This window comes from Myotis brandtii, unplaced genomic scaffold (genome assembly GCF_000412655.1).
Source record: "Myotis brandtii unplaced genomic scaffold, ASM41265v1 scaffold311, whole genome shotgun sequence".
Classification (NCBI taxonomy): domain Eukaryota; kingdom Metazoa; phylum Chordata; class Mammalia; order Chiroptera; family Vespertilionidae; genus Myotis; species Myotis brandtii.
The window spans coordinates 190,071-217,806 of NW_005361913.1; the positions used below are offsets into that span (position 1 = coordinate 190,071).

Here is a 27,736-nt window from a genome sequence, read left to right on the forward strand (position 1 = left end):
CTTACACAGCAGGGGCAGGTGCTGTCACAGTGGTTTACTGGGATTGTCCCTCTTTCTTTGTTAATAAGCACTGACTTGGCATTTAATAAAACCTTATTTATACACTGGCTCCGTGCATATGAGAAACAGCCCAGGAGAACAGAGGCTCAGCCTGCCCCACGCTGGAGCTCAGCGTGGCTGCCAGCCAACCAGCTGCAATAACAGCCTCTTCCCAGCCTCAGAGCTGCCCCTCTCAGAGGGTCTGCCTGAGCTTCTCTGTGCCCCCTCAGGCTTTATCTCTAAAGACACTGTTAGAGTGGGTACAGGAGCAATAAAAGCAAAATCCTATCTTCATGCCTGTAATTTCTTTTAGGTTTTCTTATTAGTAATTTTTGTTTAATTTAGCCACTCTGTCCAGTTGTCAAATGGAAAAGCACATTTGAAGGGCACCAGACCGGGTGTTTGTCCTCTTTGCTTGGGACCCACGTATCCTGTCTTGGTCTTGTCTTTCCCCAAAGAGATGAGCAGGAGCAGGAGCAGAAGATGGCGGGTGGGGGAGTCCTCCAGGCCTGTCTCCCATTCGGTTGTCCCTATGCAGTCTCTGGGCCACTCAACGGCTTTGTAAAGATAACAGCAGAGAGGGTGTATCGCCACAGCACCCTGTTCTATGGGTGATCAAATGGAAGTGCTTGAAAGCCTTAGAGCATCTGGGGTACTATCAGTATTATGCTTGCTCTACAGCAGGGGTGGGGAACCTTTCTGACAAGGGCACTTGGATATTTATAACATCATTCACGGGCCATACAAAATTATCAGCTTAAAAATTAGCCTGTTCTATTCAGTCAAACATTTCATTAACTCACCCCTAATGCCTTGGCAGGGACAGACCAAATGATTTCTTGGGCCTGACACAGGCCACCCCTGCCCTACAGAAATTGAGACTAAGTCAAACTCCTGTGTTTTAGGTCAGTAATTCTCAACCCTGGTTGGACTTTGGAATGATCTGGGGAATTTTGAAAAATACTGAAGTTTCAACTGAATCGGAATTTCAGGGGGTGGGGGCTGGGCAATCGTAGTTTTTAAAAGCTCCTCAGGTGATTCAATGTGCAGCCTGGCTGGGCACCACCGCTGCAGGGCCCATCGTTGCCGGTGTTGGCATGTCTGAGCTGTGCTTCTGTGGCCTGGCCTGTTTGCAGGTCTTGAGGCTGACAGAGAGTTCATGAGGGCGGGAGGGGCACACGTGGAGCCTTGGCCTCAGCACATGCCTGGCGCCTGCAGGTGCCCAGTTCCGGTTTGGGTGCATGGGCCACGTGTACGCAGGTGGTGAGCAAGCGTGCAGGACCCCGCTCAGGTCAGTGAGGGTGATCGGCCAAAGTTCTCCTCCGGTTTCGGAACTCTAGCACTTGCCAAAGCAGCGTGTAAGGACAGAAAGACTTTCTGGTCTTTCTTATCTGATAAAAAATATTTTGACCCCCTGGCAGTGGGCAAGGAGGCATCTGATTGGTGGTGTTGCTCTTCTATCAATCAGGGGCAAAGCAGATGTACAGTCCTTAGTACATCCTAGCTTAATGCCTGTGTCCGTGGCCAGAGCTGTTTCATGCCTGAGGCACATAAAAAAAATATTGTGAAGCAGTGGCCTGAGTTTGGGTCCAGTCCTAATGAAGTTTGCCCAGGTTCCCCTTTACCCTGCTACTTCTAGAACTGCCCCCCAAGAACTGCTGGTCGTGCCCCAAAGGCACGTTTACCGAGATCAGCAGCCAACGTCCTTCAGAAAGAGACGCGAGGGCCTGGCCCTTTCCTGGTGACCAGAGGATTGCACGGTCCTCGGTGCCAGGGGACCTCAGTCGCTCTGCAAACACAGGTACTGTCTCCTGGCTGTGCTAGTGTTCGCTGTCCAGAATAAGGGATTGTTATTGCCTGACTCTTCTGTCTAATTCTGCAAACAGACTGTGAACAGAGAAGTTTAAAGCTCATGGCTTTTTATTCTCCCTGCAGCGCGTGGAGGCCTTTTGGCGGCCCTGAGTTCTCAGTGGAGGAAGCCCACCCGGAGGAGCTGGGAAGGTTGTAATATTCTAAGAGAGTCACACTTTGAAAGGGATGAAGTGTGAACTCTGCCAGAAACTGTGTGGTCCTGTTTTATTTTATTTTGTTTTTAAAAGCCTTCATCTTGCTTTTTAAGAAACTCTGAGAGTGGGTTTTCTGGGACTTGAGAGAGCAACCATAAAAAGGCAAAAAACATTAATTTCTCTACCAAGCTCTCAGTGACTGACACTCCTCACAACACAGTTCCAGAAATTAAAATGTAGGCGCACACACACACACGCACACACACACACAGTTCAATGCTAGAAACATCACATATGTTCCTTTCTCTGAAGGATTCTAATTTTGAGTGTTTCTTAAAGGGTGGCCTACAGTGAGCTCTTAAAGTAATAGGGCAGATTCTGAGCCCAGCCCAGATCTCCTGAACCAGTCTCTGGGGGTGGAAATTTGGAACTTGCATCTTTTACCAGCTTCCCTGATGATCGGCATACACTCTGAAGGGTGAGAACTGCTGCTTTATGCTGCCTTTATACAACTCCCTCTCATCTTACCCTTCTGGCAAAAGAGGAAATATTATCAGTTCCCAAGAAGTGTGTCTGGGTGCAGTTCCGGAACACGGGGTTAGCCAGGTCAAGGCTTTCTAAGCTTTTGAGACTATGCAATTTTCTCTGTCATTTTCTTTTTTCCCAGAAACAGCAACGTTTGGGGACAAGAGCAGACTCACAGCAGGGAGCGGGAAGCTCTCATTTATCGAAATGTATTAAGTGCTCTGCATGTATTTTTTCATTTATATTTCCTTGTACTTTATGAAGTATTATATCTGCTTTATAGATGAGTGATGCGGGCAGGGAAAGTCAACTATTTTGCCTATGACCACCTCGCTAGAAAATGGTAGGGCAGGGAGTCCAAACAAGCCCCCTTCTCCTTTCCAGGCTGTGAAAGGTGGTGGAGGAGATGTACCCCACTTTAGGGGCAGACTCAGACCTGCCACAACCACATACCCAGTGGTGACTCCCAGGAGCCTGGGCCTCTGGAGCCTTCCTTAAGGATTGTCTTGAATACCAGGCTCGTGCCCTCCCTGTCAGAGCCGGTTCCCCGTGGCCTGCCACCAGGCTCTGCCCCAGGAATTACCTCCCCAGAGCAAGAAGCTAAATACCTCCCTTACCACACGGAAGAGTTTGAAGAAGTCCACGTTGGCATACAGAGTGTCTTCCATCCACTGCAGGGTGCCCTGGGAGAGGGCGCACATGGCCTCGCGCACTGTCTGCGCCCCGCGGCGCTGGCTGAAGATTACGAAGCGCTCCAAGAGGGCCTCACTGCAGGCGATGTCCTTCAGCGCCAGGCCAGGGACTCCGTGAGCAAACTGCAGGGAGGAGAAGCAACCCTGGAGGACTGCCTGTGGCAGGAGAGCACCAACCCCGGGAGATGTCCACGCCCTCTCCCACAGAACCTGCGACCACATTACGTTGCATGGCAAGGGGGATTAAGATGGCAGATGAGCCCTGACCAGTTTGGCTCAGTGGATAGAGCGTCGGCCTGCGGACTGAAGGGTCCCAGGTTCGATTCCAGTCAAGGGCACGTACCTTGGTTGTGGGCACATTCCCAGTAGGGGTGTGCAGGCGGCAGCTGATCAATGTTTCTTACCTTGGTTGGCACATTCCCAGTAGGGGTGTGCAGGCGGCAGCTGATCAATGTTTCTAACTCTCTATCCCTCTCCCTTCCTCTCTTTAAAAAATCAATAAAATATATTTTTTAAAAAGATTGCAGATGAAATTACAGTGGCTCATCAGCTGGCTTTATTTTTGGATTATCTGGGTGGAACCCAATGTCATCACCAGGGTCTTTTAAATGTGGATGAGGGAGGCACAGAGACAATGTCAGAGTAAAGCAATGCGAGAAAGATGTGGTTGGTCACTACTGGCCTTGGAGACAGAAGGAGGCCACCAGCCCAGGGGTGTGGACAGGGGCAGCCTCTGGAAACTGGAAAATGGATCTCCTTCTAGACTCCCCTCCCCCCTGGAAAGGAGGACAGCCCTGCCGACACCTTGACTGTCAGACTTCTAGAACCATAAGATAATACATTGGTATTGTTTTAAGCCATTGCATTTATGGTGATTTGTTAGAGCAGCAACAGGAAACTAATACACTCCCAAGCCTCACTTTACCAGCGAGCCATTTAAAATTTGAGCGATCCCTTCTTAGTCCACCAATGCTTAGGTACCATCAGGACTTACTCCCTGAAGCTCAGATGGGGAGTGGCTAGAATGCATTTGGAAAGATGGCAAATGACCAATCTTCTCTCTCTTTTCTCACCAGATTTAATCAATAAAAATACTGGATGCCCAATTAGATTTGAATTTCAGATCAACAATGAACAACTTTTAGTACAATATGTCCTAAACGGAGTCCAAATGACACATACTTTTGCTAACATTATTTGTGGCTTATCTGACCTTCAAACGACTCTAGAAAGCTTGTATTTTATCTGACGACCCTACCCCCTACCTAGGACACATGCCCCAGCTCCTGTGGAGCTCCTGGACGTGACTATTGAAGCACAATCCCCAAGATGGCCTCCAGCGGCTAAGGAGGCCTCCGCCCTGGCCGGGACCGGGCCAGCCAGCACAGAAACTGGCCTCAGGAGTCCTGGGCTCCCAGCAGGGGACAAGATCCTGAGCACCGTGAACAGGTTCATGAGCTTTCCTGGTCTCCGCAGTCTTCCCCTGGCTTCCAGTGAGTTACACAGTCCTCTGGGCTGGAGAGCAGAGCAGCCAGGCTCTGCTGCCCCCTGCGTGGAGACTGTCCAGACCACAGATGGAAGCCTGATCCCTAAATGAGGCACTGGTCTCGGACAATGCTGGTTGGTGTGGACTCTGTTGACCTCAGGGGACTGTCACTGGGTACGTATTCCAGCAGAGCCTTCCTGTCGCCTACATTTGACTTCTTACCACCCAGCAAATTCCCCCAATCCTAATCCCAGGGTATAAAACATTTTGAGGTGGAGGGAACCAATGAGCTCATGTTGTCCAAACATCTAATATTCCAGGGGAGAAAAGCGATGGAGAAGGGGTTAGGGGACGTGAGAAGGTTGCACAGCAGGCTGATGGGAAATCGGGACACCCCTAAAGTTCCTGCTCCTCTCACTCCGTCCCTCATTCATTCGGTGCTCGCTCACTGTGTTCCCATCCTGCAGGGACTAGACTAGCTCCTGGTGATGCAGAGAAGACAAGGTGAGTTTTCTGCTTCCCAGGAGCTCACAGAAGAGGGAGCGTTGAGACTAGTTAGTGAAAATAGCCAGTACTTACCGAGTGGCTACTGTGCTCCAGGCACTGTGCTAAGTGCTTTACATACATTCCTTCTTTTAGCTCCAGCAACAACCACATGTGGAGGGCACTTTTATTATCTCCATTTTACACGAGATATGTAAATTATCTCCATTTTAATGAGGAGACAGAGGCACAGAGTCATTAGCTAACTTGCTGGAGGTCACACAGTTAACTGTGTGGCCTTGTTGAGATTTGAACCTACAGCTTGTGCTTAACCATTACCCGTTAGCTCTTTATCGGGTGGGGAAGAGGGAGGAGGCTGCGCAAAGAGAGGAGGATTTATGAACAATTTCACTGAAGAGGAAACATTTGCGCTGGGCCTGGAAGCAAGTCTAGGAGATTACAGGGCTGGGGGTGGGCCGAGGGCCAGACCAGAGAACTGTACCCGTCTCCTGGTCTAATAACTCCCTAGTGGAGAGAGGGGGTGATGTGATTCCCTTCTGAGCGGTGCTCAGGCACCAGGCAGAAAGGACAGGAGGGGCAGCCAGGCCTGAGGTAAAGAATAAAATCCCATGTTTGATGAGGATGATCAATTAGAGAGCAGCAGACCACATGTGGCTATTTAAATTTAAAAGTGTTAAAACTAAATGATATTTAAAATTCAGTTCCTCGGCTGCACTAGCTCTATTTCGAGTGCCCACCTGCCACTTGTGGCCTGTGGCTACCGCACGACGGCCCAGAGAAAGGACGCTGCCATCGTGGAGGGAGGGTCTAGTGGGCGGTGCTACTAAGGAGCACAGAGCTGGACAGAGACCTAGACTGAGACAGAGATGAGGAGCAGGCGCCCACGGCAACCAGGCTGGGAAACAGGGTGGGCACGGGGCGCAGAGGGAGCTGCGTCGCCACGAGTGGCCTCTGCAAGTGTGGGGGCTCTGGGCTCCCTCTTAAGCTCTGGGGTTTGCTGGTTAGGGAAGCATCAGCTAATCAGAGCCAGCCACACTAAATAAGGTCACAGCCTGGTGACCAAAACCCTTCTCCCCAAAGGAGAGGCCTCAGCCCCGATGCCAACAGCCCAGCAACTAGGGATCTAAACGTCACAGTGAGAAACTGGAAAGAAATTTCCCCTAAATTCCTGCCCTTATCTCCACTCCCTTTTATTACCAACTGGAAGTCATCACAGGCATTTCCAGGACTGGAGTTTTATGAGCTGAAGAGAAGCAGAGGGGAAAATGACCAATCCCTGCTGCCGCCCCCACGCCCTCGGGTGGGAGGGGGAGGGAGGGGGAAGGATAGCGGAGCAGCACAGCCAGGCCTGGCTCCCAGGGCCTTGCCAGGAGCAACACCCAAGATGCTGGGCCAGGAGCCATAAGGCCCCAAACTGAAGCAGTGGTCTCACCCCTGAGCCTGCTGAACTGCCTGGAGGGCTAATTAAAGCCCAGCGTGCAGGTTGGTTGGGGTAGGGCCTGAGAATTTGCATTGCTAATCAGCTCCCAGGCCTTGGGGATGCCGCTGGTCTGGGACTCTGAACACCGCTGAGCTGGAGTGAGGAAGACTGGGTTAGGAATGAGAAAACCTGGTTGCCGCTGCAATTTCTAGCTCTACAGCCTCATGCAAATCCCTCAGTGGCCAGCCGCCTCATTTCCCCAATCTCAGGATTCAGGTGAAGAGCTCACAGCTAACTGATGTGAAAGTTACGTGTTAGTGGTGGAATGCTCTGAACAAATATAGGAGAGCCCGGAGCCTGAGGAAATAGATTTGGGGGGAGCAGGGTGGCGGGATTAGGTCAGGTTACGCAAGGTGGGGAGAGGAAGGAGCTTGCCTGGCGCCAAGAAGAAATGGTGCTGGGAAACAGGTCCGCTCTGCATGCTGCCTTACCAGGCTCAGTGACCTGGGAGTCACCCCGCACAGCCCAGTGTCTGCACTGCCAGCTTCTGGGCCTGGGACTCTCCTCACAGTTCTTTCCATGGCCACCTTCTATTCAGTCAGGTTTGCTCAAATACTCCTGGCCCTCCCTGACCACCTCATTTAGCACTGCCCCATCCCCAGCCCCCTAGTCCTGCCCTAACTCTTGACCCTGGATTGTCCCACAGCACCCATCTCACCTGCTGACTTCACCATCACCTGTAGCCCCCACAGGAAGCTCCCGGAGTTAGGGGTTTGCCCATATTGTTCCCATGGCACTCTAGATGTTTAATGAATACGGGAATAAACCTCTGTTTCCTCAACTAGAAAAGGAGGTTGAGCATGTGATCACAAACCTCTGAGATGTGTTGCCAGGATTTGTCCCGTCTCTGAATCCCATGAGGGGAAGGAGCATCGGCTGAGTAACTCCCAGGTATTTTTTCTGAACCTGGGGCATGAATGATGGATTCTGAATGTGAAATCAAGAAGGAAATAAAAAAGCCAAGGTGTTCCTTGACTTTCTCAGACTCGTGCTCACCCCTCCCTTCCAGGAACCACTGGCCGAGGACAAGAACCAACCTGCTCGGGCCGGACCTGAGAGTTGACCAGAAGGTGGACGACTGAGTCAGACAGGCCAATGTTTCTCATGAGAAAGAGTGTCAGCGTTTCTTCGTCTCTCAGGATATCCCGAATGCGTATTCCTCTTCCTGTATATGAGTGAGAGAAAGATCAGGGTGCTGACGGGCAGGTGGGTCAGAAAAGAGAAAACATCTAGAATTTATTGGAAACATTTTTAACTCTGTTCTTGGGTCCCCGGGAGTGCCTGGAGGTCAGGGCTCCTGCCAGTGAGCTCGCATCCAACACAGTCACAGAGTTTACTGCTGGAGCAGCTGGGCAAAATTTAGTGAGAAGGCACGAAGGCTGGACAAAGCTAGCTCAGGATCCGGTGTGGGGTTGGTCTAGGACAGTGGTCGGCAAACTCATTAGTCAACAGAGCCAAATATCAACAGTACAACGATTGAAATTTCATTTGAGAGCCAAATTTTTTAAACTTAAACTATATAGGTAGGTACATTGTTATTAACTTAATTAGGGTACTCCTAAGCTGGCCTTTGCTAAAAACGTCCTCAATCTGATTGAGGTACGTTCGCTGAGGTCGACCCTTTCCAACTCTCCCATCCACACTCATCTTGTATACTTGTTTCGTCTATCTCCTTTCGTTCATCCTCTCTATATGTCCACCCCCCACTTCTTCTAACGCCACTTCTTCAAAATAGACTCGCCCAGGCCGAAAACCGACTTCTGTGCATGGACCACGAAGTTTCAATCGCACTATACGTGCGCACCCGCACTTGGTATTTTGTGGAAGAGCCACACTCAAGGGGCCAAAGAGCCGCATGTGGCTCGCGAGCCACGGTTTGCCGACCACTGGTCTAGGACAGCGGATCTCAACTGGATCAGTAAGGAGCTGGAGCAAGGAATTTTGTCCCCCTGGGAATATTTGGGACCATCTGGAGACATGTTTGGTTGTCATAACTGGGGAAGTGCTAGTAGATAGAGAACAGAGATGCTGCTAAACATCCCGCAATGCACAGGACAAACCCACTCCCCCCCCCCCCCCCCCCCCAAAAAAAAAGAACTGTCTGGTCCAAAATGCCGGTCGTCTAAGGGTGAGAATTGCTAGTCTAGGACTGGAGGGTACCCATGCTCTGTGCACACTGCAGCTGTCATGGGGTAGAGGGTCCTTCTCGGTGTCTTGTTAAGGCTCAGTCTCAGTTAAGGCTCTAAGCTCAGGGTATTGACATGGACTAAGAAAGATGGGGCTGTTTTGGTCAAGAAAAGTCTCAAGTGGAAAAGAGAGGATGGCTTGTTGTCTGGGCTTGCAATTTCATACCCTCGTCTTCCCAGTCACATTCTTTCTAGCTCCACTCAAAACCTGCTAGAAGCAGAAATTTCTTTATGGGAGGCATAAAGGACTCCTAGCAGTTTAGGTAACCTTGGGGCAAGTGACTGAAAACCACTGTGTGTCTGTACTTTCCACATCTACCTCTCAGGATTGACGAGAGACAAGGAATGCAAAAAGTGCTTGGCTCTCAGGCCTGAAAACAGAGGGCACTCAGTTAATGCTATTCTGATTGCATCCATATTATTCTTCCCCCTCCCGGGGAGTCACACCCAGGGTGCCCACCGCCTCTGCCTGCTTCCAGGGCCAACACCCAGCCTCAAGCTGGCCACTGTCACAGTCCATGAGGCGCTGGCCAGAGGAGAAGGTTACGGGACCAGATATTTATGAAATCATTTCAACATTAAGGAAAAGCATTTGGGTTGCATGAAAAATGCCTATCTCTACATTTCAACTTCTCTGGAGCCTGCCTGGCTGCTTATCGCTTAGTTCTTCTTTAACGAGATTTAATCATCAAAGCTCCTTCCAGAGCCCATCTCCTCCCTCCCTAAATTCTTCCCTCACCAAGAGGCCTCAAGGCCTGGGCAGTGACAGCCATCCCTTCCTCCCTTCCGTTTTCCGGAGGTGACGCTGCCTGCACAGTGCCTGGTCCTGACATTGCTGCTCATTTCTCCTTGAAAGGGGATGGGTCAGCCACAGGCCTGGCCCTGCAGCTGGGGCAGGGCCACCCGTCCTGAGGTCCCACCCACACTCACCTCTCTCCAGGGTGGGTGCCCTTTAGAGCTGTGCTGCTGGGTAGCTCGGTATCACTGCCCGCTGCCTTAGGGGAACCTGGCACAGGGAGGAGGGAGGCTGAGGAAGGAGGAGGGCTCTGAGAGAGGCTGTCCTATTAGATTCTTGCCTTCCCTCTTTTTGGATAAGTCCTGTCTCATCTTCCAAACTCAGCTCCTGCTCCCTCTTCCTTCCCCTGGGGAACAGCTCAGTTGTTCTTTTCCCAGTCACTTCTTTATGCCCAGTGTTATATACACACACACACCTCCTGAAAGTGGGGAGCTACGGACTCCACTTTCATTAATACCCCTCATTCGACATAGCAATGCTGGGCACACAGACATAAGCCCTGGAGTCACCTCTGGGACACCCAGCACTAGAGCCCAACATGGACTCAGAGCCTCGTAAATGGAATGGCATGAGCACCCAATAAATACTGTTGTCTTGACCCCAAAGTCACGACCCCATTGGACTGTTTATCTCTTTGTTATTCTTTAACTCACTCACCTGACCTTACATACAAATACCTGCTGGGGAGAGGGAGATGGGAGAGATTTGCCCTGGTGTCTCCCAGGACCCCACCCAGGAGACTGGCCCCAGAGAGAAGGGGCAGGAGCATTCTGGGTTCACACACCTGGGGAGGGGTGGGGGCCCCCTGTGGGGAAAGTGTGGGGCCCAGAACGTAAGAGGTGGCTGATACCAGACAGAGGTTTCGCTAGACTCTCGAGGGAGAAATGTGAGCTGGGGGGCCTGAGGAAAGAAAAATAAATTTAGCTTAAAATGTGGTTCTTCTTGTTTTCTTCCCCCTGGAAGATTAGAAGGGGGAGGGGAGGGGCCGCGGAGGCCCTGGGAGCTGAGGGGAGCTGAAGTGGGAGAACGCTTGAGGCTCCTGGGAAGAAGGTGTTTAACGATGATTGAGAGGCCACAGAGCTTCCTTGGGGGTGGCGGGGAGGGGGCTTCAAGCTGTCTTGAACCATCAATCCTCCCCTGGTGAGAATGCTGTACCACAGGTTTGCTGGAAGGGAAACCCCGCCTGGTCACCATCAGCATACTTTCCCAGGTGCCTGGGAACTGCCTGGCAAAAGCACACACCCGCGGGCTTTCAAAGGCTTAACCTCTGCAGGGCTTTGGGCTGTAGAGTCAGTGTTCACCCGGAGCGATGCCCAGGTGCCTGGGACAGATCTGAAATGGTCTGCAGTGTGACGGCGAACCTCAGTCCCCAGCCTGGAATTCCTTCAGAGAGTGTCCCAGACGCTGCCTGGGGGTGGTCCCCTGTCCCCTCTCATGGCCACTAAGGTCAGTGTTCTGCAGCGTCTCTGTTCTCTCTGGGGAGCCTTGGCTGGCCTTCCCTGACCTGGTCTCCCCAGACCTCAGAAGCCGCGGGCAGTCAGGGATTTTCCCCGGAAGCCCGAGGCCTGCAGAAGGAACCCTGTGCCAAGGCAAAACTCGTCCTGCTTTGGGGTTAGGAACTAGTGATTTGGGTTCTTATGCACATGCTGTAAAGCCACAGAGAAGTTGAGGTTAGAAATGACTTCCTTTACACTTCCTTCCAGCCAGACTCCATGCGAGGACCAAACTCCAGAATGAAATGTCTGCTGACGAACAAGGCAGGCAGGCACTCAGGGTGGCGGGACAGCCACTTTCTCTTGTGCTGTTTAACCTTAGAAGTAAAACGCCTTCTGCTTGGTGTCCCCACCCTTTCCTCTTACTATTAAAGTGCTGACTGTGCTCATAGGACTAAATGCTCAGTCCTCCGAGCTCCAGCTCAGTAAATCCTAACCAAAGCAGCAAAAGACGGAGTGTTTGTAACTCGGTTTTACTACATAAAGTATACACTTCACTCCTTTTGAAGCCATTAGAATGCAATGAAGTAGTCCCATCTGCACAGACCCCTGTCCTTTATTGCCCCAATGGGGAGTGAAGGGAGAAGGTGGCCGATGGGAGGACATCAGTCTCTTTAGAGAACTCACCCCTCCTGACTCCCCTGAGCTCTTGAAGCGCCACCTGCCCGCCCCTCTACACGAGGGAGGGAGCCGTTGTTCATTCAGTCCTTCCACTTCTGCCCTGGAAGGGGGCCGCACCGGTGTGACACATCTTCCCCAGGGACTAGCACAGCGCCTGGCTCAGTGGTGCTCCCCAAACGTCCGCTGAATGTTGACTGAGCTGCACAGCAAGGCTCCAGGGCTGATCTGCACTATTCGTCACCTTTCTTGCTTGGGATCCTGAGTAGGGGCTGTTCACCCAGCCCGCCAGTCCCCTTGGCAGACCCCTTCCTCATCCCTGTCAACCTCTAAGGTCATCCTGAGAGTCATCGCCCCCCCGCCCCCCCATCCTAGGAGCAGACATCACCCAGATCCAAACTGCTTCCAAGCCCCACCCCCTGATCAACCTTCCCCACATCTGCAGCCTTTTATTCTCAGCTGGACGGTGGTAACCCCGGGGGTCCTGGCAGGCCTCGCTCCTTCCCCACCACTCGGTCACTCCTCCCTCGGATGGTTCAGCTGGAGCCCAGGCTGTCGCCATGCCCAGTCCCTCCGGCCATCTGCAGAGGAGCCTCCTGAAGACACGACAACTAACAACACCCACTTGTGCTTTAAGAAGAAGAGCTGTCAGAGTGGCTACTGGGGTTGAGCTGCTTTTCCCTGGGCGGAGAGTCGCAGGCCAAGGGGCTCCTCCACCCTCTCTCCTCACTGTTCCTGACTCCAAGAGGCTCTCCTCCCCACGCAGCCTCAGTGAGCATGTGACCCACCAGCCTGGCCTCACATTTTGTTCAACTCTTCACCAACTAAGCCCTCACCTCTGCTCCACTTCAACCACCATGGCCGTACCCCAGGGGCTTGTTCTCACCTGTGCCACCTGCCTTTGAAATCCTAAATTCATGTGCTTCATTTTTTAACCACAACCATTAACCCTACTCACTTTCTCGACCCTTAAACAGGGCCAGGAAACCCCCTGAGACCTCTAGCTCCTTGCCCACCCTTTCCCCCGCTGGCCTGTTTCGCCACTTCCGTCCTCTTGTCCAGCCTTATGCATCCTGGAGCCCACATGTGTAGTTCAATCACCACCATCAACCTCCTTGCCTCCTGGACCTCCTATGGCTCCCCTACAAGCCCCTGGCTCTGTATCCCCACACTCTGCACCTTCTCTGCCTCAGGGCCTGGGGTGCTGAATATCACTGGAAGAAGTCAAATGATTGTACATATCTATGTCATGATAAACACATGCTCTCTGACCGACCAGAGTCCTTAACGCTACTTGGCATTGCTCACACGCGTTCCTGGTTAGCTTGCTCTCTACAACTCTATGGAAATTGTCCTGTACCTTTACCTTACTCTGAAAACCCCTCATCCCCTGCTTCTAGCACTTACCCTAGCCTCGTGCTCCCCAGAGCACATGCTCGCCTGGCATGCTCCTTTCTGTCTCTGGACTTACCTCGAGTAAGACCTTGCTTTCCCTCCTTCCCAACTTTCTACCTTCTAGGCTGGTGGGAAGAGGAGTCCTCACCACCTCCAGATCCCATTTCCTCCTGCCTCTTCTAGTATCATTTCTCACCAAATCTTTCCTGCATCTTGAGTCTCTCTGATGTATGAGGGAGGTGAGAGGCAAGAGATGGCTGAGAACACTGAAGCCCACCTTACCTGCAATTCTCTCAGGGTGAGTCCGGAGGGTGTCCATGAGTTGGGATAAGGTGCGGAGTTCTGTCCAAACCTGGCCAAGGTGCTGGCTCTCTGGTGCATCCATGAGGAGTTCTTGAAAATCACGATACACCCTTGCCAAGCTGGAAGAGAGACAATGCCTCATCAATAAAGGCATAGGCGTCATAATAATAATACCACCTTGTGCGATTTTTACAGATAGTATCTGCTTGACCTAGCTACTACATTATGTATCTTTGCAATAGTGCCAAGGTAAAAAGAAAATAACATTTTATTTCCTTGTACATGTCAGATAGCAGACAGGGGCATTGAGCAATTTGTTCAGTCTTCCCACTTTGGCAGGGATAGGTCACCTCTCATCCCCGTTCTCTAGGTGTCTTCTGTCTAGAGAAGCTTTAAACAGGATGTTAGTAGATGTTACTGGAGGTTCTTCCCAGCTACCCCCTGCTTTACTGAGACCTGCCCTTCCAGCCGTTAGTGGGGGGAGATTCTGACAGCCGTGCTTAATCCACAAGTTCCTCCCTGCACGTGCACGCACACACACACACACACAATTAGTGGGGGGAGATTCTGACAGCCGTACTTAATCCACAAGTTCCTCCCTGCACGTGCACGCGCACACACACACACACACACACACACACACACACACACACACACCTCTCCAACGCTGATTGGGCGAGGAGAATGAAGCCAGGACAACCGGATTTGTTTCCAGGAATTTAAATGATATTCAAGGATGCTTTTCTGATTGCCCAGACCAAGGTGCTGTGAACTGAACAACCAGCACCAGCCTGGGAGGCACTGGTCCACAAAGAGGCAATGAGGTGGATGCCCAGAGAGGCGAAGAGGCTGGACCTTGTGGGCCCAGCCTTCTACTCAAAAGACCCCTGAATAAGCCAATATTTCACCTATAATGAATGTGTGAAATGTGAAACCCAGATTTCCTGGTTCAAATGTTGAGTACAAACTAGAGTCTGAACCCCCCGTTCCCCAACTCTCACCCTTCAATCTATAGACACTGTCGGTACTAGTCCCACCAAAGCTCCATCGAGCCTCACTGAGATGTCTCCAAGGCTCCCCGGATCCCAGGGTGCAACCCCTGGGATCTCCCTACATGGGTAGGCATTTCTTCTCAGGCACCCCAAAAAGACTCAAGCTGAAAGTATAGATTGTAAAAGTGTTTGCAGCCATGGGAGCCCAGCTAAATATCACCTCCTGACTGTCCTGGAAAGACAGGTGTCCCTCTCCTACCTTTCCATAATCCAGGGGTCGGCGAGCAGTTATATATTGTAGACTCCTGGGCCATAATTCTGTCATATTACTCAACTCTGTCACTGTAGGGCAAAGGCAGCCACAGTTGGTTCCCAGTGGGGAAGGCTACCTCTAAGCATTAGGCTGACTTACTAAATGTTTTTTTTTTTCTTTTTTAGTTGAAATGTAGTTTTGTCCTGGAGGAATTATATCCAGTGGAAAGACTGGAGTAACCAGTTACCTCAGTTTCCATTTGACTTGGTGTTCATACAAGTGGTTGAAGCCCGCTCTACAACAAGCCCTTGTTGGTGACTCTCGGTTATAAGCTTCACAAGCTGCAGCCCAAGTGCAGCCCACTGGGTGGAGGACGGTCCTGTCCTCATCCCTGAGCCTCTGTCTGTAGGCCATGCTCACATCATGCCCTCCCACCTCCGACAGGGAACTCCAAAGGGAACTCTCTTCCTCTGGGATTGGTCTTGAAATTCAACCCCAGACCAGAAGTCATTACCTGGGAACCACAAGTCCCCTGATATCAGTGTAATGTTGTGTGTGCGTGCGTGTGTGTGTGTGTGTGTGTGTGTGTGTGTGTGCGCGTGCGCGTGCGCATGTGTTCATTTTTCTTGGATGAGGGGCGGGCCATTAGTGTTCATCAGTTTCTTGGAATGTTCTTCAGCCCCACAGGTAAAGAACTACCACCTCCAGTCAGATCCTCAGGTATCGCGGCCCAACAGAACTGATGGCGTCGGCAACAGAGGATTTGGAATGTGCCCTTTCCTGCTTGTAAACCTTACTTTATCCTCCCTCAAAATATTTCCTGACCTTTGCCTTAGCCTTTGATGTCCAAGAAGGCTTTTTAAAAAAAAAATTCACAAATTCGTGTGCCGTCCTTGTGCAGAGGCCATGCTAATCTCCTCTGTATCGTTCTGCTTTTATTATATGTGCTGCCCAAGCAGGCACTGTCCAAGAAGGCTTTTTTGTTTGTTTTCCTTTTTTTTTAAAATATATTTTATTGATTTTTTACAGAGAGGAAGGGAGAAAGATAGAGAGTCAGAAACATCAATGAGAGAGAAACATTGATCAGCTGCCTCCTGTTTTCCTTTTAAAAAATATTTTTTTATTAATTTTAGAGAGAGAAAGGGAGGGGGGGGAGAGACATCAATGTGAAAGAGAAATATTGATTGGTTGCCTCCTGTATGTGCCCTGACCCAGGATTGAACCCACAACCCAGGTATGTACCCTGACTGGGAATCAATCCAGCAACCTTTTGTTTTTGTTGTTGTTAATCCTCACCTGAGGATATTTTTCCATTGATTTTTAGGGAGAGTGGAAGAGAGAGGGAAGGGGGGGGGGAGACATCAATGTGAAAGAGAAATATTGATTGGTTGCCTCCTGTATGTGCCCTGACCCAGGATCGAACCCACAACCCAGGTATGTACCCTGACTGGGAATCAATCCAGCAACCTTTTGTTTTTGTTGTTGTTAATCCTCACCTGAGGATATTTTTCCATTGATTTTTAGGGAGAGTGGAAGAGAGAGGGAAAGACAGAGAGAAACATCGATGTGAGAGAAACACATTGATTGTTTGCCTCCTGCACGAGCCCTGACCAGGGCCCGGACAGGGAAGAGCCTGCAACCAAGGAACGTGCCCTTGATCAGAATCAAACCTGGGCCCCTTTGGTCTGCAGGCCGATGCTCTATCCACTGAGCAAAACTGACTAGGTCTCCAACAACTTTTAGTGCATGGGAGGATGCTCAATCAACTGAGCCACACCAGCCAGGGCTCTAAGAAGGCTTTCAAAGAGTCAGAGATCTGTCAGGGTTGACCAGGGTAGAGTGATGTAAGGCAACAGAAGGGAGACTGAGTTTTTTCCACCCAAGCAAATGGATGGCCTGGGGCAGTGGACACAGCCTAGCAGGGTGCTGCCATCAGACTTCAGGTCACATCTTAGAAATATATATAAGAACCAAGAAATCATGTCATGTGGTCCTAGTCTGAAGCTTTCTCCCCAAGTATCCTGACAGCTAATAGAATGTTCCAGAGAGGAAACACACCCTGCTCCCATGAGCTTAGGTGTTCAGCAAGCCACAAAAACACTCATTCAGCATTACACGCTCTGTGTGTACACACATGCTCCGGTGTATGACAGGAAGGTGTACAACCTTCTCCCCATTAGGTGGGAATCTCAACACTTACATGGAGTTGTTATAGTTGGACACAATTCCAGGAGATTCTCCCGGGGTGGGACTTTTAAAACAAGGATTGTTCACATTGCAGAAAATTCCCTGAAGCCATGGCAGAATTCCTGCTGAGGGCATTGCCTTATTGGGAAAATGGCCTTTAAGAGAGGAAATGGAGACAAGAAGTTAGTCTTCTGAATCAAGTGGGATGAAGGCCCTAGGAGCTGGGCCTCTGAGGAAGGAGCCTGGTGCTTCCTGTCATTCATCAACATGTAAGAAGCAGGAGCATCCAATATGCCAGGCCCTGCGCTGGGTACCTGGGATAGGGTCTCTTCCCTTGAGCGCCAGTGTACTTGGGGGGCCAGGCAAATGCTCTAATGGAGGCACAGAAGGAAGTGCAGAGGGGGACCAGAGGGGAGCACATACTTTCATGGTGGAAAGGGCGAAGGGATTTTGGCTCAAGAGGCCTCCACAAAGAGACTTGAGGAGAAGAGGTTCACCAGTTCCTTCTTTTCTTTAAAAAAAATTATCACTCAAGGATATGTTTTTATTATTATTATTATTATTATTTTAAAGAGAGAAACATCAATCAGTTGAAGGGATAGAACCGGAAACCTAGGTATATGCCTTACCCAGAATCAAACCCATGACCTTTTGGTGTATGAAACAACACTCCAACCAACTGAGCCACCTGGCCCGGACTCACCAGTTCCTTCTTATGAGCACCTGCCTTCAAGCAGGCAAGAAAGTTGCAGATTACAGGCTCCTTGAGCAAGGGAGGGGGACAGAGAAGGAGAGGGATGGAAAAGCAAGAGTTTCATGGCCAGGAAGCTTATAGGGCTTAGAACTCATGAACAAGAGGGTGAAGAGCAATAATAGGAGGTAGGAGATGGAGCAGCTTTGCATAACTTCTGAGGTCTCACGTTACCTGCCCAGAAACCAGATGAAGGTTTTCCCAGAGGCACTCACAGGCTCACCCTAGATCCCAGGACACCCTGGGGCCCAATAAGTAACATGTGATTAAGCATGATAGTTCCAGCATCCCTTTTCCTTATTTTTCTCTAGCACAATATATAACATATCCCTAAATTGGTCTCCAAAATATTTAAGAGATCTCATCTATGCTCTGCTCCCTTCAAATACTAGTAAGGGTTTAGGTATAGAAAAAACAAAAAATAACAACCATTCATCAATAACCACATACAAGTATTTGTATAGAATGTGTAAGAATAAAGCATTACTTCGGTAACGCTGTTGAATCTCTGTTTTCCGTGTTGTAGGCGTGAGAAGGTAATAAGCAGCTATGATCTGGCCCTCCCAGCCCCCAAGACCTTTCTAAACAAAAGGATGGGACCTCCGGGTGTACCAAGGCTACCCTGTTATGCTTACATTCATGTTTGCTGTAGAGTGGGTTGACGTTCCTTAACCAGATCAAGACCAGAAATAAAGACAAAGGCCACATGAGTTCCACCGCAAAGCGAATCTGGATAAACAAAACAAAAAGAGGAAGAGCAGTGATGCTAGGAGATTATAGGAAACATACCCAGAGCACATGCACTTCATCTCAGCACCTGTCTATGCAATAGGACTTTGGTTGTAGGATATTTCCAAAAGGACTTCCTTTTTTGATCTCCTCTCCCATACTACCTCTACTATGATATATTAGACCATCTGGGCTCCGTGTTGCCTCTGTTTTAGAAAACTGCATTAGCTCAGGACTCTCATCAAGGATCATCAAGGTATGTGCTTCAGTGCTTTCCAGATGCTGCTGTGCCCATGAATGCAGATTCTGATTCTGTAAGGCCCTACTAGATCTCGCATGTAACTCTGATGCAGCAGGTAGGAAAGATCTCAGTTTAAGCTCTCCTGCCAATAAGAAAACAGAGGCCCAGGGAGGGTGGGTTACCAGTGCAGTGTCACATCAGTAGTGATAGCATCAGGACCAAAACCCAGCCTCCCGTCTTTTGGGTCAAGGTCTGCTCCTCCCACGGCCCTGCCTTCTAACACACACTAGACTTTGTATCTGTGGTCACTGATGGATGAATGCATGTGCAAACGATTCTGTGAAACACTGTGATCCGTAGCAAAGTCAACAGAAACCTGGGTTTTACCAACATTTTTCCTTCACCAAGTCCTTGTTGCTTAAAGAGACAAAGCAGGGCATACTGCTGTGGGTGTTTGCAATGCTGGAAGGAAGACATTGCTGACACCAACATTTGGTTGAAAATTGGGATTTAAATTTATGTTCAATTTAGAGTTTGAGGACTCTGGATTCCAAAGGAAAAAGAACCAGTTGGTTGTTGCAGCCCACACTCTGAGGCATTGCATATAAGGGTGGAGGTTGGAGGTGTGGGATTTTGGGGGGATAGCAGATAAGGGGTATGTGAACTGGTGTAATAGTTCTTCCACTTCATCCCCATTCCAGAGACCTTAGGAAGGAAATGCATAAGATTTAAAGAACTTAAGCAGGAGGCTAAGAATAGAGCCTTAAATATATATAGATGAGGTAGGGGCTATTCACATGATTTTTAACCCTTTGTTGTTCTTTCCAAAGAAATGTGCTTAAACTCTCAACAAAACGGTGGATACCATATGGGGTGCTAATGAGTGTCTGTTCCTTTCCTGCTAGTAAGGTCTGTCGAAATCATAACATAAACTGATAAGGAAAATGCATCGAAGAAAAAGAAGCAAAAACTGTATAAAGCACTGGGTTATTCTACAGTTGTAACTTATTACAAAATGTTTTACTGAAAATATGTCTAGGGAGGATGTGTTAGAGCAAGCATGTCAAACTCGCAGCCCGCGGGCCGAATATTTTTGCGGCCCAGCCAATATAACAGTATGTAAGAAACGTTTTAATAAAAATTTCTTAACTTAATCTTTACAATATCCTGTTACACATAATTATCAATAATGAACTACAATGTTCACTAATGACTGATTACTATAATCGTGTTGCATTCATTTCTCTTACTCGCCTTACACGCAGGCCCATGTTTTCTCTCCACTAATACTAGCAGCGCATATTTTAGCAGCCGATTGCTATGTCATTAGTCTTGGACTGACTTGTTTGGTGTGCGCAACAGGAAATATTTCGCTTTCGGAGAACAAGAAAAATAGGTTTACTTGTGTTACGCTTATTAATTTGTGCAGTTATTCAGTGTCTGATAAGTTAATGGTCAAGAAAAAATATTAATTTTTATTAAAATGTTCTGTTATTTTATGTTAACGATTACTCATTTATTTCAGCCCTTTGTATTCAACATGTCTCTATCGAAATAAACCTACATTTCTATGAAAATTGAAGCTTTTGGTTTTATTTTTTGTGGCCCACACAAACTTAAACCTTGTTTATTTGGCCTGTGTTAACCTTTGAATTTGACATGCTTGTGTTAGAGGAAACACACACAGAGATATTGTGGGAAGAAGAAAGAATAATAGATTTTCCTTAAGGCATTCATTTTTCAGGGTTCCCCCTACACATTCTCCCACAAGATGGCAAAACACCAGTATTGAACAATTCCCATCCAGCGTTAAAGGGACTGACCCCAGGCGCACATGAAAGCATTGGAATGTGGCAGTTCTTTCCGGGTATGCAAATCAAAGGAGGAAGGGCTGAGCCTCTTCCCCAGGGAGCCTATCTCATTGTTAACACTGCTCTTCCCAGACCAGCACAACTGTTCCCACAGCAGCCCACACTTCCCGTCGTCTTGTCATTCATCGTGTGTGACGGTCACTACTCTTTCATGTATGTGGCTCCCTCACTGACTGTACGCTTCCTGAGTTCAGGGACCACGTCTATCCTCATCTACTGTGATTCTAGCACCCAACACAGGGCTGGGCTCATAATGGGCTCCCAATAAATACAGAATGAGTGAGTCTTTGTCAAGACTGGTCTGGGAGGCTCCTCCAGGAATGCTGGAGGTGACACAGAGGCTCAGTTCCCCAATGGTTTTCAGATTTAACAAACTGCACTGGCTCCACACCTTCCATCCCAGGTCCTCCTTGTCACTGAGTAAGGTTGGGGAGCAAGTCTGGCAAGATAGTGATGTAATAGGTGCAATCAATTAAACCAGTTGTTGTTCCTGGTATTTTTACCAAGGAAATGACAACCAGTTCAGGTTCTACACACTAGATTCTTCCTTAAGACAACTGCCTGCAACCTTGGCTTTCTATCAAGTAAGCCAGCCTCTTTCCATGGAGCAAGTCTACCTGGGAGTAGCCCACTGTGTCAGACATTGATGCTGGCTTGGGAATGGGAAGAGCTGGGTTAAGAATCACTGTTGCTCTTGCCTAATTTCCAAGTCTCAGCTTTCTCATCCGTTGAATGGGACCATTTTGTCCTACACTTTACACTGAGGGTTAAGAGTATGTCAGTAACTGAGGTTTATACCTGGCTCTGCTCCCTATTAGCTGTATGACATGAGGTAAGATGTTCAACTTCTCCGTGCCTCAGGGTCTCATCTGGAACCTGGTAGGTGATGCCAGGACCCGCCTTCCAGAGCAGTTGTGAGGATGAAATAAATTCACCGTGTGAAACACAGAAAGCAAATTCTGGCCCCAGGTAACTAACATTCAATACACACAAGACATTTACTATTGACTCACTTCTCACAAGGACCACAGGGGGCACTGTGGGTGACAGCAGGTTGTAAAGGCTGAAGAGCCAGGAGATATTAAAATTATGTACCAGCTCTTAGGCCTCCAGTCACATTCATGTTTCCTCCCTTTCTGGGTTCAGAACAGCCCATTTGCCAGTTTGGAGACATGGGGCCTCCTGAGAAACTAAACACCAACTGCCCACTGCTCCATATGTTAGGGGGCTGGGACCAGGGAGGAATCAGCCAGCCTGGCCTACCTGTTCCACAGATAAAATTCCCAACCTCAAGCTCATGCATCTCAGTCCTCTTCACAATGTCAGTCACATGCCCTGGCCAGTGGATACAACACTGGCTTGTGAACTGAAGGGTCCTGGGTTCGACTCCAGTCAAGGGCACATGCCTCAGTTGCAGGCCCAGTCCCTGGCGCCGGTTCGGGTGCATGTGGGAGGCAACCAATCTTTCTCACTTCGATGTTTCTCTGTCTCTCCCCCTCCCTTCCACTCTCTCTAAAAAAATCAATTGGAAAAAATATCCTCGGGTAAGGATTAACAAACACACACACACACACACACACACACACACACACACACACACACCAAAAAACAATGTTAGTCACACACTCTCTCATTTACTCCCTCGCTCCCTCACTCCCTCACCCATTTGTGTGTTTATGGAGTTCCTGGTCTTGTAGTGTAAAGTCCTCCCACCAGTGGGGCCCAGACCAGAATTCTCCATTCCTCCTCCATTCCTTGCCTGGCCCTAGGACAGGTGCGGTTTTGCAGGTGTTGCTGTTAACCCAGTCTCTGTGTTAGGGCTGCTGTTTTCAGCCTATAATCCCTGCCCCTCACATGACCCCCATGGCTGACCCAGATCTGCAGCTCTGGTGCATCTGCGTGCTGGAATCATGTGGGAAGCTTAGGCTGAGCCCCATATCAATCACACCAGCACCTCCAATCCTGAGACATCAGTTTGGTTTTATTGTTTTGTTTTTAACAATGTCAGGTAATTCCAGTGTGCAGCTGGAGCTGGGCACCGCTGGCCTAGGTAGTGGTTGGTAATCTTTGGAAAACATTTGTTGAGAGGCCGGTGTTATTGCTCTAACTCCGTGAGCGTTTGTTTTGGATGGAGGGACTGCTTTTCACACTTCACTCCCTGCAAAAAGACCACCAGCAATTCTTTTCCTGCCTGGCAGGTCCTCACAACAACCTCTTCTCCCTCCCCCAGAGTCCTGCTCAGCACCCTGGCCCCAGAGCGGCATCCTTGTCCTTGATGCTCTACTGTGCAGGGCATACCCTAGGGAGAAATTCCACAGCATAATTAAAAACATGTTTTCAGAGCAGCTCTGCCTACCCCCACCCCTTCCCTTTAAACATGTCTGTAGCTTTAATTAAGCCCAGCCAAACTCAGGAGGGGCCGGTGGAAATTTTCCCCCTAAACTGGTATTTCCTTGTTCAATGTATTTTTTGCTTCCCCTCCCCCTCTCTTTACCACTCAACCTACTTGGGGGAAGAGGGGTCCCAGGGAAGACAGAGTTGTGCTTGCTGTTTTAAATCTTGGCAAGTTAGATTTTCCCCCCTCCCACCCTGTTTTCAATCTAAAAGTGGGTAGCCGAGGCTTGAAATGAGCTGGGGATTCTCCCTTCTGCACTCAGAGCCCAGATGGGATTGTTAGCCCGGATGAATATGACCCAGGACTTCCCTGTACCTGACAGGTTCTCCTCGCCTAATGCTTGGCCTGGGACCAAAGGCCATAGCTGTACCCAGTGCCCAGGTCTGGGGTCCTGGAAAGGATCAGCCCCTATCAGGCCTCCCCCAAATATCCTACCTATTCTGACATGAAAGCTGGAACTGGGGAATGCCACCAAGGGGCCCTCAGGCTGTGAGTTCTCAGGGACAAGAGACAAACCTAAGGATCTTTATAAAACCTTCCTGCCGGGGCCTGGCCCATCGCAAATGTGGGTGGCTGTGCATTGTCCCGGGCAGTGCAGAGATCTGTCATTGAACATACCCTCCTAGGGGTGAGTTCTTTGAGAAGTCTTCTCTCACCTGCTCCCACCCGTTTCTCCTCTGAGCTCCTAGAACTCATCCTCAACTCCCACCCTGGGCTTTATTCTATTCCTCTGTTGCTCATGTTACCTTGCTTAGTAATGGTGTCTGGCTCCAGATCCCATGAGAGCAGGGGTGGTGCTACCTCACCTGGCCATATAGGATGTGCAGGGTTTTCCAGGCCCAGTGTCAGTTTACATCTGTCGTCCTGGTGTGGTTGTTAGTAGGTTAATAGGCCCCTTTCACTTTCCTAACTGCCTTGGTTTGAAGGCAGAATGAGAAGGCCACCCTATCTTTGTGGTCTCCATGGCCAGACTATTAGGTAGGGCTTGATACCTGGGGACAGTGTGGGGTAACGACCGACCAACCACGTCTGCCTGTCCGGGAGGCCCAGGTCCCCCTCCCCCAGTCAGTCGTTAACCTTCTCAGAAGCCTCAGTGACCTCACCAATGGGGGGTTACAGGGGTGTCTTTTGGGGACTCCAGGTGAGGATTCTCTGAGGAGACAGTACAGTGCCAGGCACTTAGGAATACTTTGTAAATGTTAACAGAGGAAGAAAAAAAGGGAGGAAGGAATATCTGAAGATTTTTATCTCATGCCCTCAGGGATTGGGAGGAGAGGAATGGGGAAAATTGGTATCTGTTTTTGCTCTTGCTCATAAGAGTAAACACCCAAAACCATAGAAGTTTTAAAAACTTAAAACCTAGGAGTTGAGTTATGGGCTGAGTATGTTGTATTTTTTTCTCTCTCTCTTAGAGTCACTATCTGTGGAGGCAGAAACTTCCAGAAGAACCAAAGCTTAGGGAAGGATCCACAGACCCCACCCCCCGCCCCAGAGATAAAGAGGGCTGTGGAGGATGCCTCCACCTTCCCCAGGCATCTGCAAATTCCTGGAATGTGTCAGCAGTGGGGAAGAGGGCTGGAGGCACATCAGACAAGAGATCTCAATTTCTAGGCCACCAGGATGGCATCAAAGGAATGTCAGCCTAGACTAGGTCATCCTGGGAGATTCCCCAGCCAAGGTCTTCAGCCCGGATGGCCCATCTCACCTTGGAGGGGCTGTCAGTGTGCTCCTCCCAGAGGAGTGGAGAAGACAGAGTCCCTGACGAGAGGACACCTACCACACCAGGGAAAGGGAACAGAGACTGCGAAGGGCTCTGAGCCAAATCCTGTCTTTGAAAGGAACAATCTCTGTAACAGCAACATGCTAGCCACAGGCATGGAATCATTTCAGGCCAGCAGCCACAGTCCCCGGGTATACTTTCGGATGGCCACAAAGAGCACACTGAGAGTAAAACTAAGTGAGGATCTTAATTTCTTACTGAAAAGAGAGAGGGAGGAGGGAAAACAGTTGCACACTGGCTTTTCCTTCGCGTTCCACAGACTGCCATGCAGGCAGGGACTGTGGACTGTGATTTTCTTGTTTGCCATTGTGCACCCAGCACCCAGCACCCAGCACAGTGCCTGACGACTGTTAAGTATTTGTTAATTCAAGGAACAGATGAATGAATTTAACAATGCGTCTTGTTTGAACGTTGTCTGTATTCATTCTAGAGGGGAAACTCTCAGAAGCAAGGGATTGAGTCTCTGAGTACTGTTAGCACTTGGCTCCTGGGAGGGGCAACTAATGACTTGAACGCAGATTTGAAAAGTCACACCGGCTTTGCCAGAGGCGTTTCCCACAGATAAGCAGGCTCTCACTTGGTTTCCCCTTCTGCCTCCCTGAGTCCTGCCTAAATCACACAGAAAAGGACCATCCGTGCGCATGGTTGGACTGTCTCTTGCTCCCTATTGTGCTGGTTATTAAGCAATTGTTCCTCAGTCCAAACCCGCCAGCCAGTCAGGGCATCCTCCTCATGGGTCTGGTCCCGAGAACAGGCACAGAGCCCCAGCAGCAGCCTCGCGGCACCCCTTCCCCACAGGTCTGAGCCTCAGCTCCACCGACCTCTGCTCTGTTTCCAAGTCTTACTCCCACTTATTCCCCGTTGTTCTCTCAGCTGCAACTTGCCATTGCTGCCTCCATGACACCTTGGGGTTCTCTCTTACCCTCTCAGTGACCAGCTGTGTGCATAGCAAATATCTTTTTATAGTAAAGTCTCTCTGACGGAGACACTCCTAATGTTCCACAGTTGGCCCCCTTCCTTCTCTCACATTCCTTCCAACACCCAGGAAAACCCTGTCCTGCCTGCGTGAACCCATCTTGAATCAGGACTTGAAACAAATCCATTCTCTTCCTCCCCACATCAGATTGTCCTCCTTCCCTGCCCTCCTTCCTTGCCTGGCTCCAGTCTTTCTAAGCTCAGCTCTGCCCACTCCTCGACCCTCCCCTCTTCTTCCTTCAGCTCCTTTAGTCATTTTTCGTCATTTGGCATTGGCATGACTCTGCAAGCCTGTAGCATGGTGCGTGCTTCCCTAGAGTTATATATTCAAACATACTCTGGGTTTCCCAGCTGGACTAGAGGTGAGTCCCGGGTGGAATCTGTGACTTATGCTTCTAGCCCCTGGCCCAGCAGCTGGTGTCTGCTCGCTGAAAGGGCTGGGTGACCGGCTGTGATGGTTAGTGAGTAGTGTTGCATCTCACTGGAGCTAAGACACCGTCATTGTAAGATGTGCTGTTGTTCTTTGCACACCACGAAAGAAACAAATGTGTCGGTTTAACTGTCACTTGAGTGTGAGCTGCGTCCCAATTTCAGGCACGTGAAAATGTGAAACCCAGTGCGCCTCGGAGAATCAATGACTCAGTATTTCTGGGCGGGGAAGCTCTGGGAGAGCGTTGTTTTCTGTTGAGCCTGCTCTCCAGGACTTAGGTCCTTCCCACTGCACAGCAGGGATGCTCAGGGGTGTGTGGACTGGACTGGCACGTTAAAAACCAGGACAGGGGGAGGGATGGGTGGGCAATGGGTCCATAGGCAGGGAGGGCAAAAGAAGACTGCAATGTAGCCACGCTGGGCTGTGGGTGGAAAATGTCCACCTTAGGACAGGGAAGCAGGTCTTTCTGTGAAGGACATTGTCAGAGAGGCTCGCAGAGCAGCCAGCCGGGTGACCACTGCTTCGGTGCTGAGTGGCAACCAGCCCATCCACGGTTCACCCTCCCTGCCCGCCCTCTGTCCCACCCCACGCTCTCCACCTGTTTACCGGCCCCACACCTCACTCAGACCACAAGCTACACCCGTTACCTTTTGCCTTTTCCTCAGGGTCCAGTTCTTCCAGAGCAGAAGCTGGATCTGCCTCGCGAAGCCCATGCTGGCGACCACGGAAGACCAGATCACGCAGAGCCCTCGTCTATGGCCAAGGCTCTAGGAAGCAATGGGCATAAATGCCGCCAGAGCACCTCCTGGCTCAGGCTGTGTCCTTCTCTGGGTGATTAAAGGCTACTTTCCCCCAGCAAAGCATAATCCCTTCTAATGTCGCATAAGCCTTTGCCGAGGAAAGCAAGCGGACACTCTGCTGGCTCCTTTTTAAGAAGAGAAGGAGAACCCTAAAGACACAAGTGGCTGAGCACTAAGCCAGTTGGGGGCGGCGGGGGGGGAGAGGGGGCATCTCATGGGAAGCCAAGACCTCCCGCTCCCGCCTCCAACAGAGGGTGCTGGGAATCTCTGATCTTAAAATGTGGGACAAAAGCTCTTTGCATTATTATAGGCTAGGCTTTGGCCTCCACCATAGCCTGCTCTGAGCCGCACCCAGGGTTCGATGGACCACTTGCCTCCACCTCCACCAACCCACTTGCCAGATCTCAGATGACCTCTCCCCTTTGTAGCCAATATCTTGCTCTGTAGTGACTGTAGGCCAGCTATTGGGGGGCATCTCCGAGCTTAGCAAACGGTAAATGGCTTTTTATCGCTTGTGCTAAAATTGATGGGCAAGTCGTGGCTACCTGGAGCTGTGCTGGAAAAGGCACTGGCACTGCCCAGGCTCAGCGGGACAGAGCCCATGGCTGACCAGCCACGTCTGAAGCAGGCTGTGCCTGAGAAAACACAGCGGGTGCGCCAGCTGCTGTCAGCCCGGCTCGCAGTGGGGTGCTACCGGGTGAATGTGTCTTCTGGAGTTGGATCCATGATCCTGAGGGACATCACAAACACAAGACACCCTGGTACTTCACCACTGGGAGCTTTTAGTCTCCACCTCCTCAGATCAGAAG

The 27,736-nt window shown here is 50.0% G+C and overlaps 1 protein-coding gene across 2 annotated transcripts in view; it reads right to left on the bottom strand.

The window, feature by feature from the left end:
• ABCA4 (ATP-binding cassette, sub-family A (ABC1), member 4) overlaps positions 1 to 26,937 on the bottom strand; it is a 130,232-nt gene extending 103,295 nt beyond the window's left edge. For both annotated transcript variants that reach the window (XM_014542676.1, XM_014542675.1), the window contains exons 1-6: positions 26,775 to 26,937; positions 18,342 to 18,435; positions 16,969 to 17,110; positions 13,503 to 13,642; positions 7,770 to 7,897; positions 3,188 to 3,385 (exon numbers count right to left, since the gene is read on the bottom strand). In XM_014542676.1, coding sequence (XP_014398162.1) covers positions 3,188 to 3,385; positions 7,770 to 7,897; positions 13,503 to 13,642; positions 16,969 to 17,110; positions 18,342 to 18,435; positions 26,775 to 26,840 — 768 coding nt within the window. In that variant the 5' untranslated portion in view covers positions 26,841 to 26,937. The remainder of the gene's footprint in view (positions 1 to 3,187; positions 3,386 to 7,769; positions 7,898 to 13,502; positions 13,643 to 16,968; positions 17,111 to 18,341; positions 18,436 to 26,774) is intronic.
• Between the last annotated feature and the right edge of the window lie 799 nt (positions 26,938 to 27,736).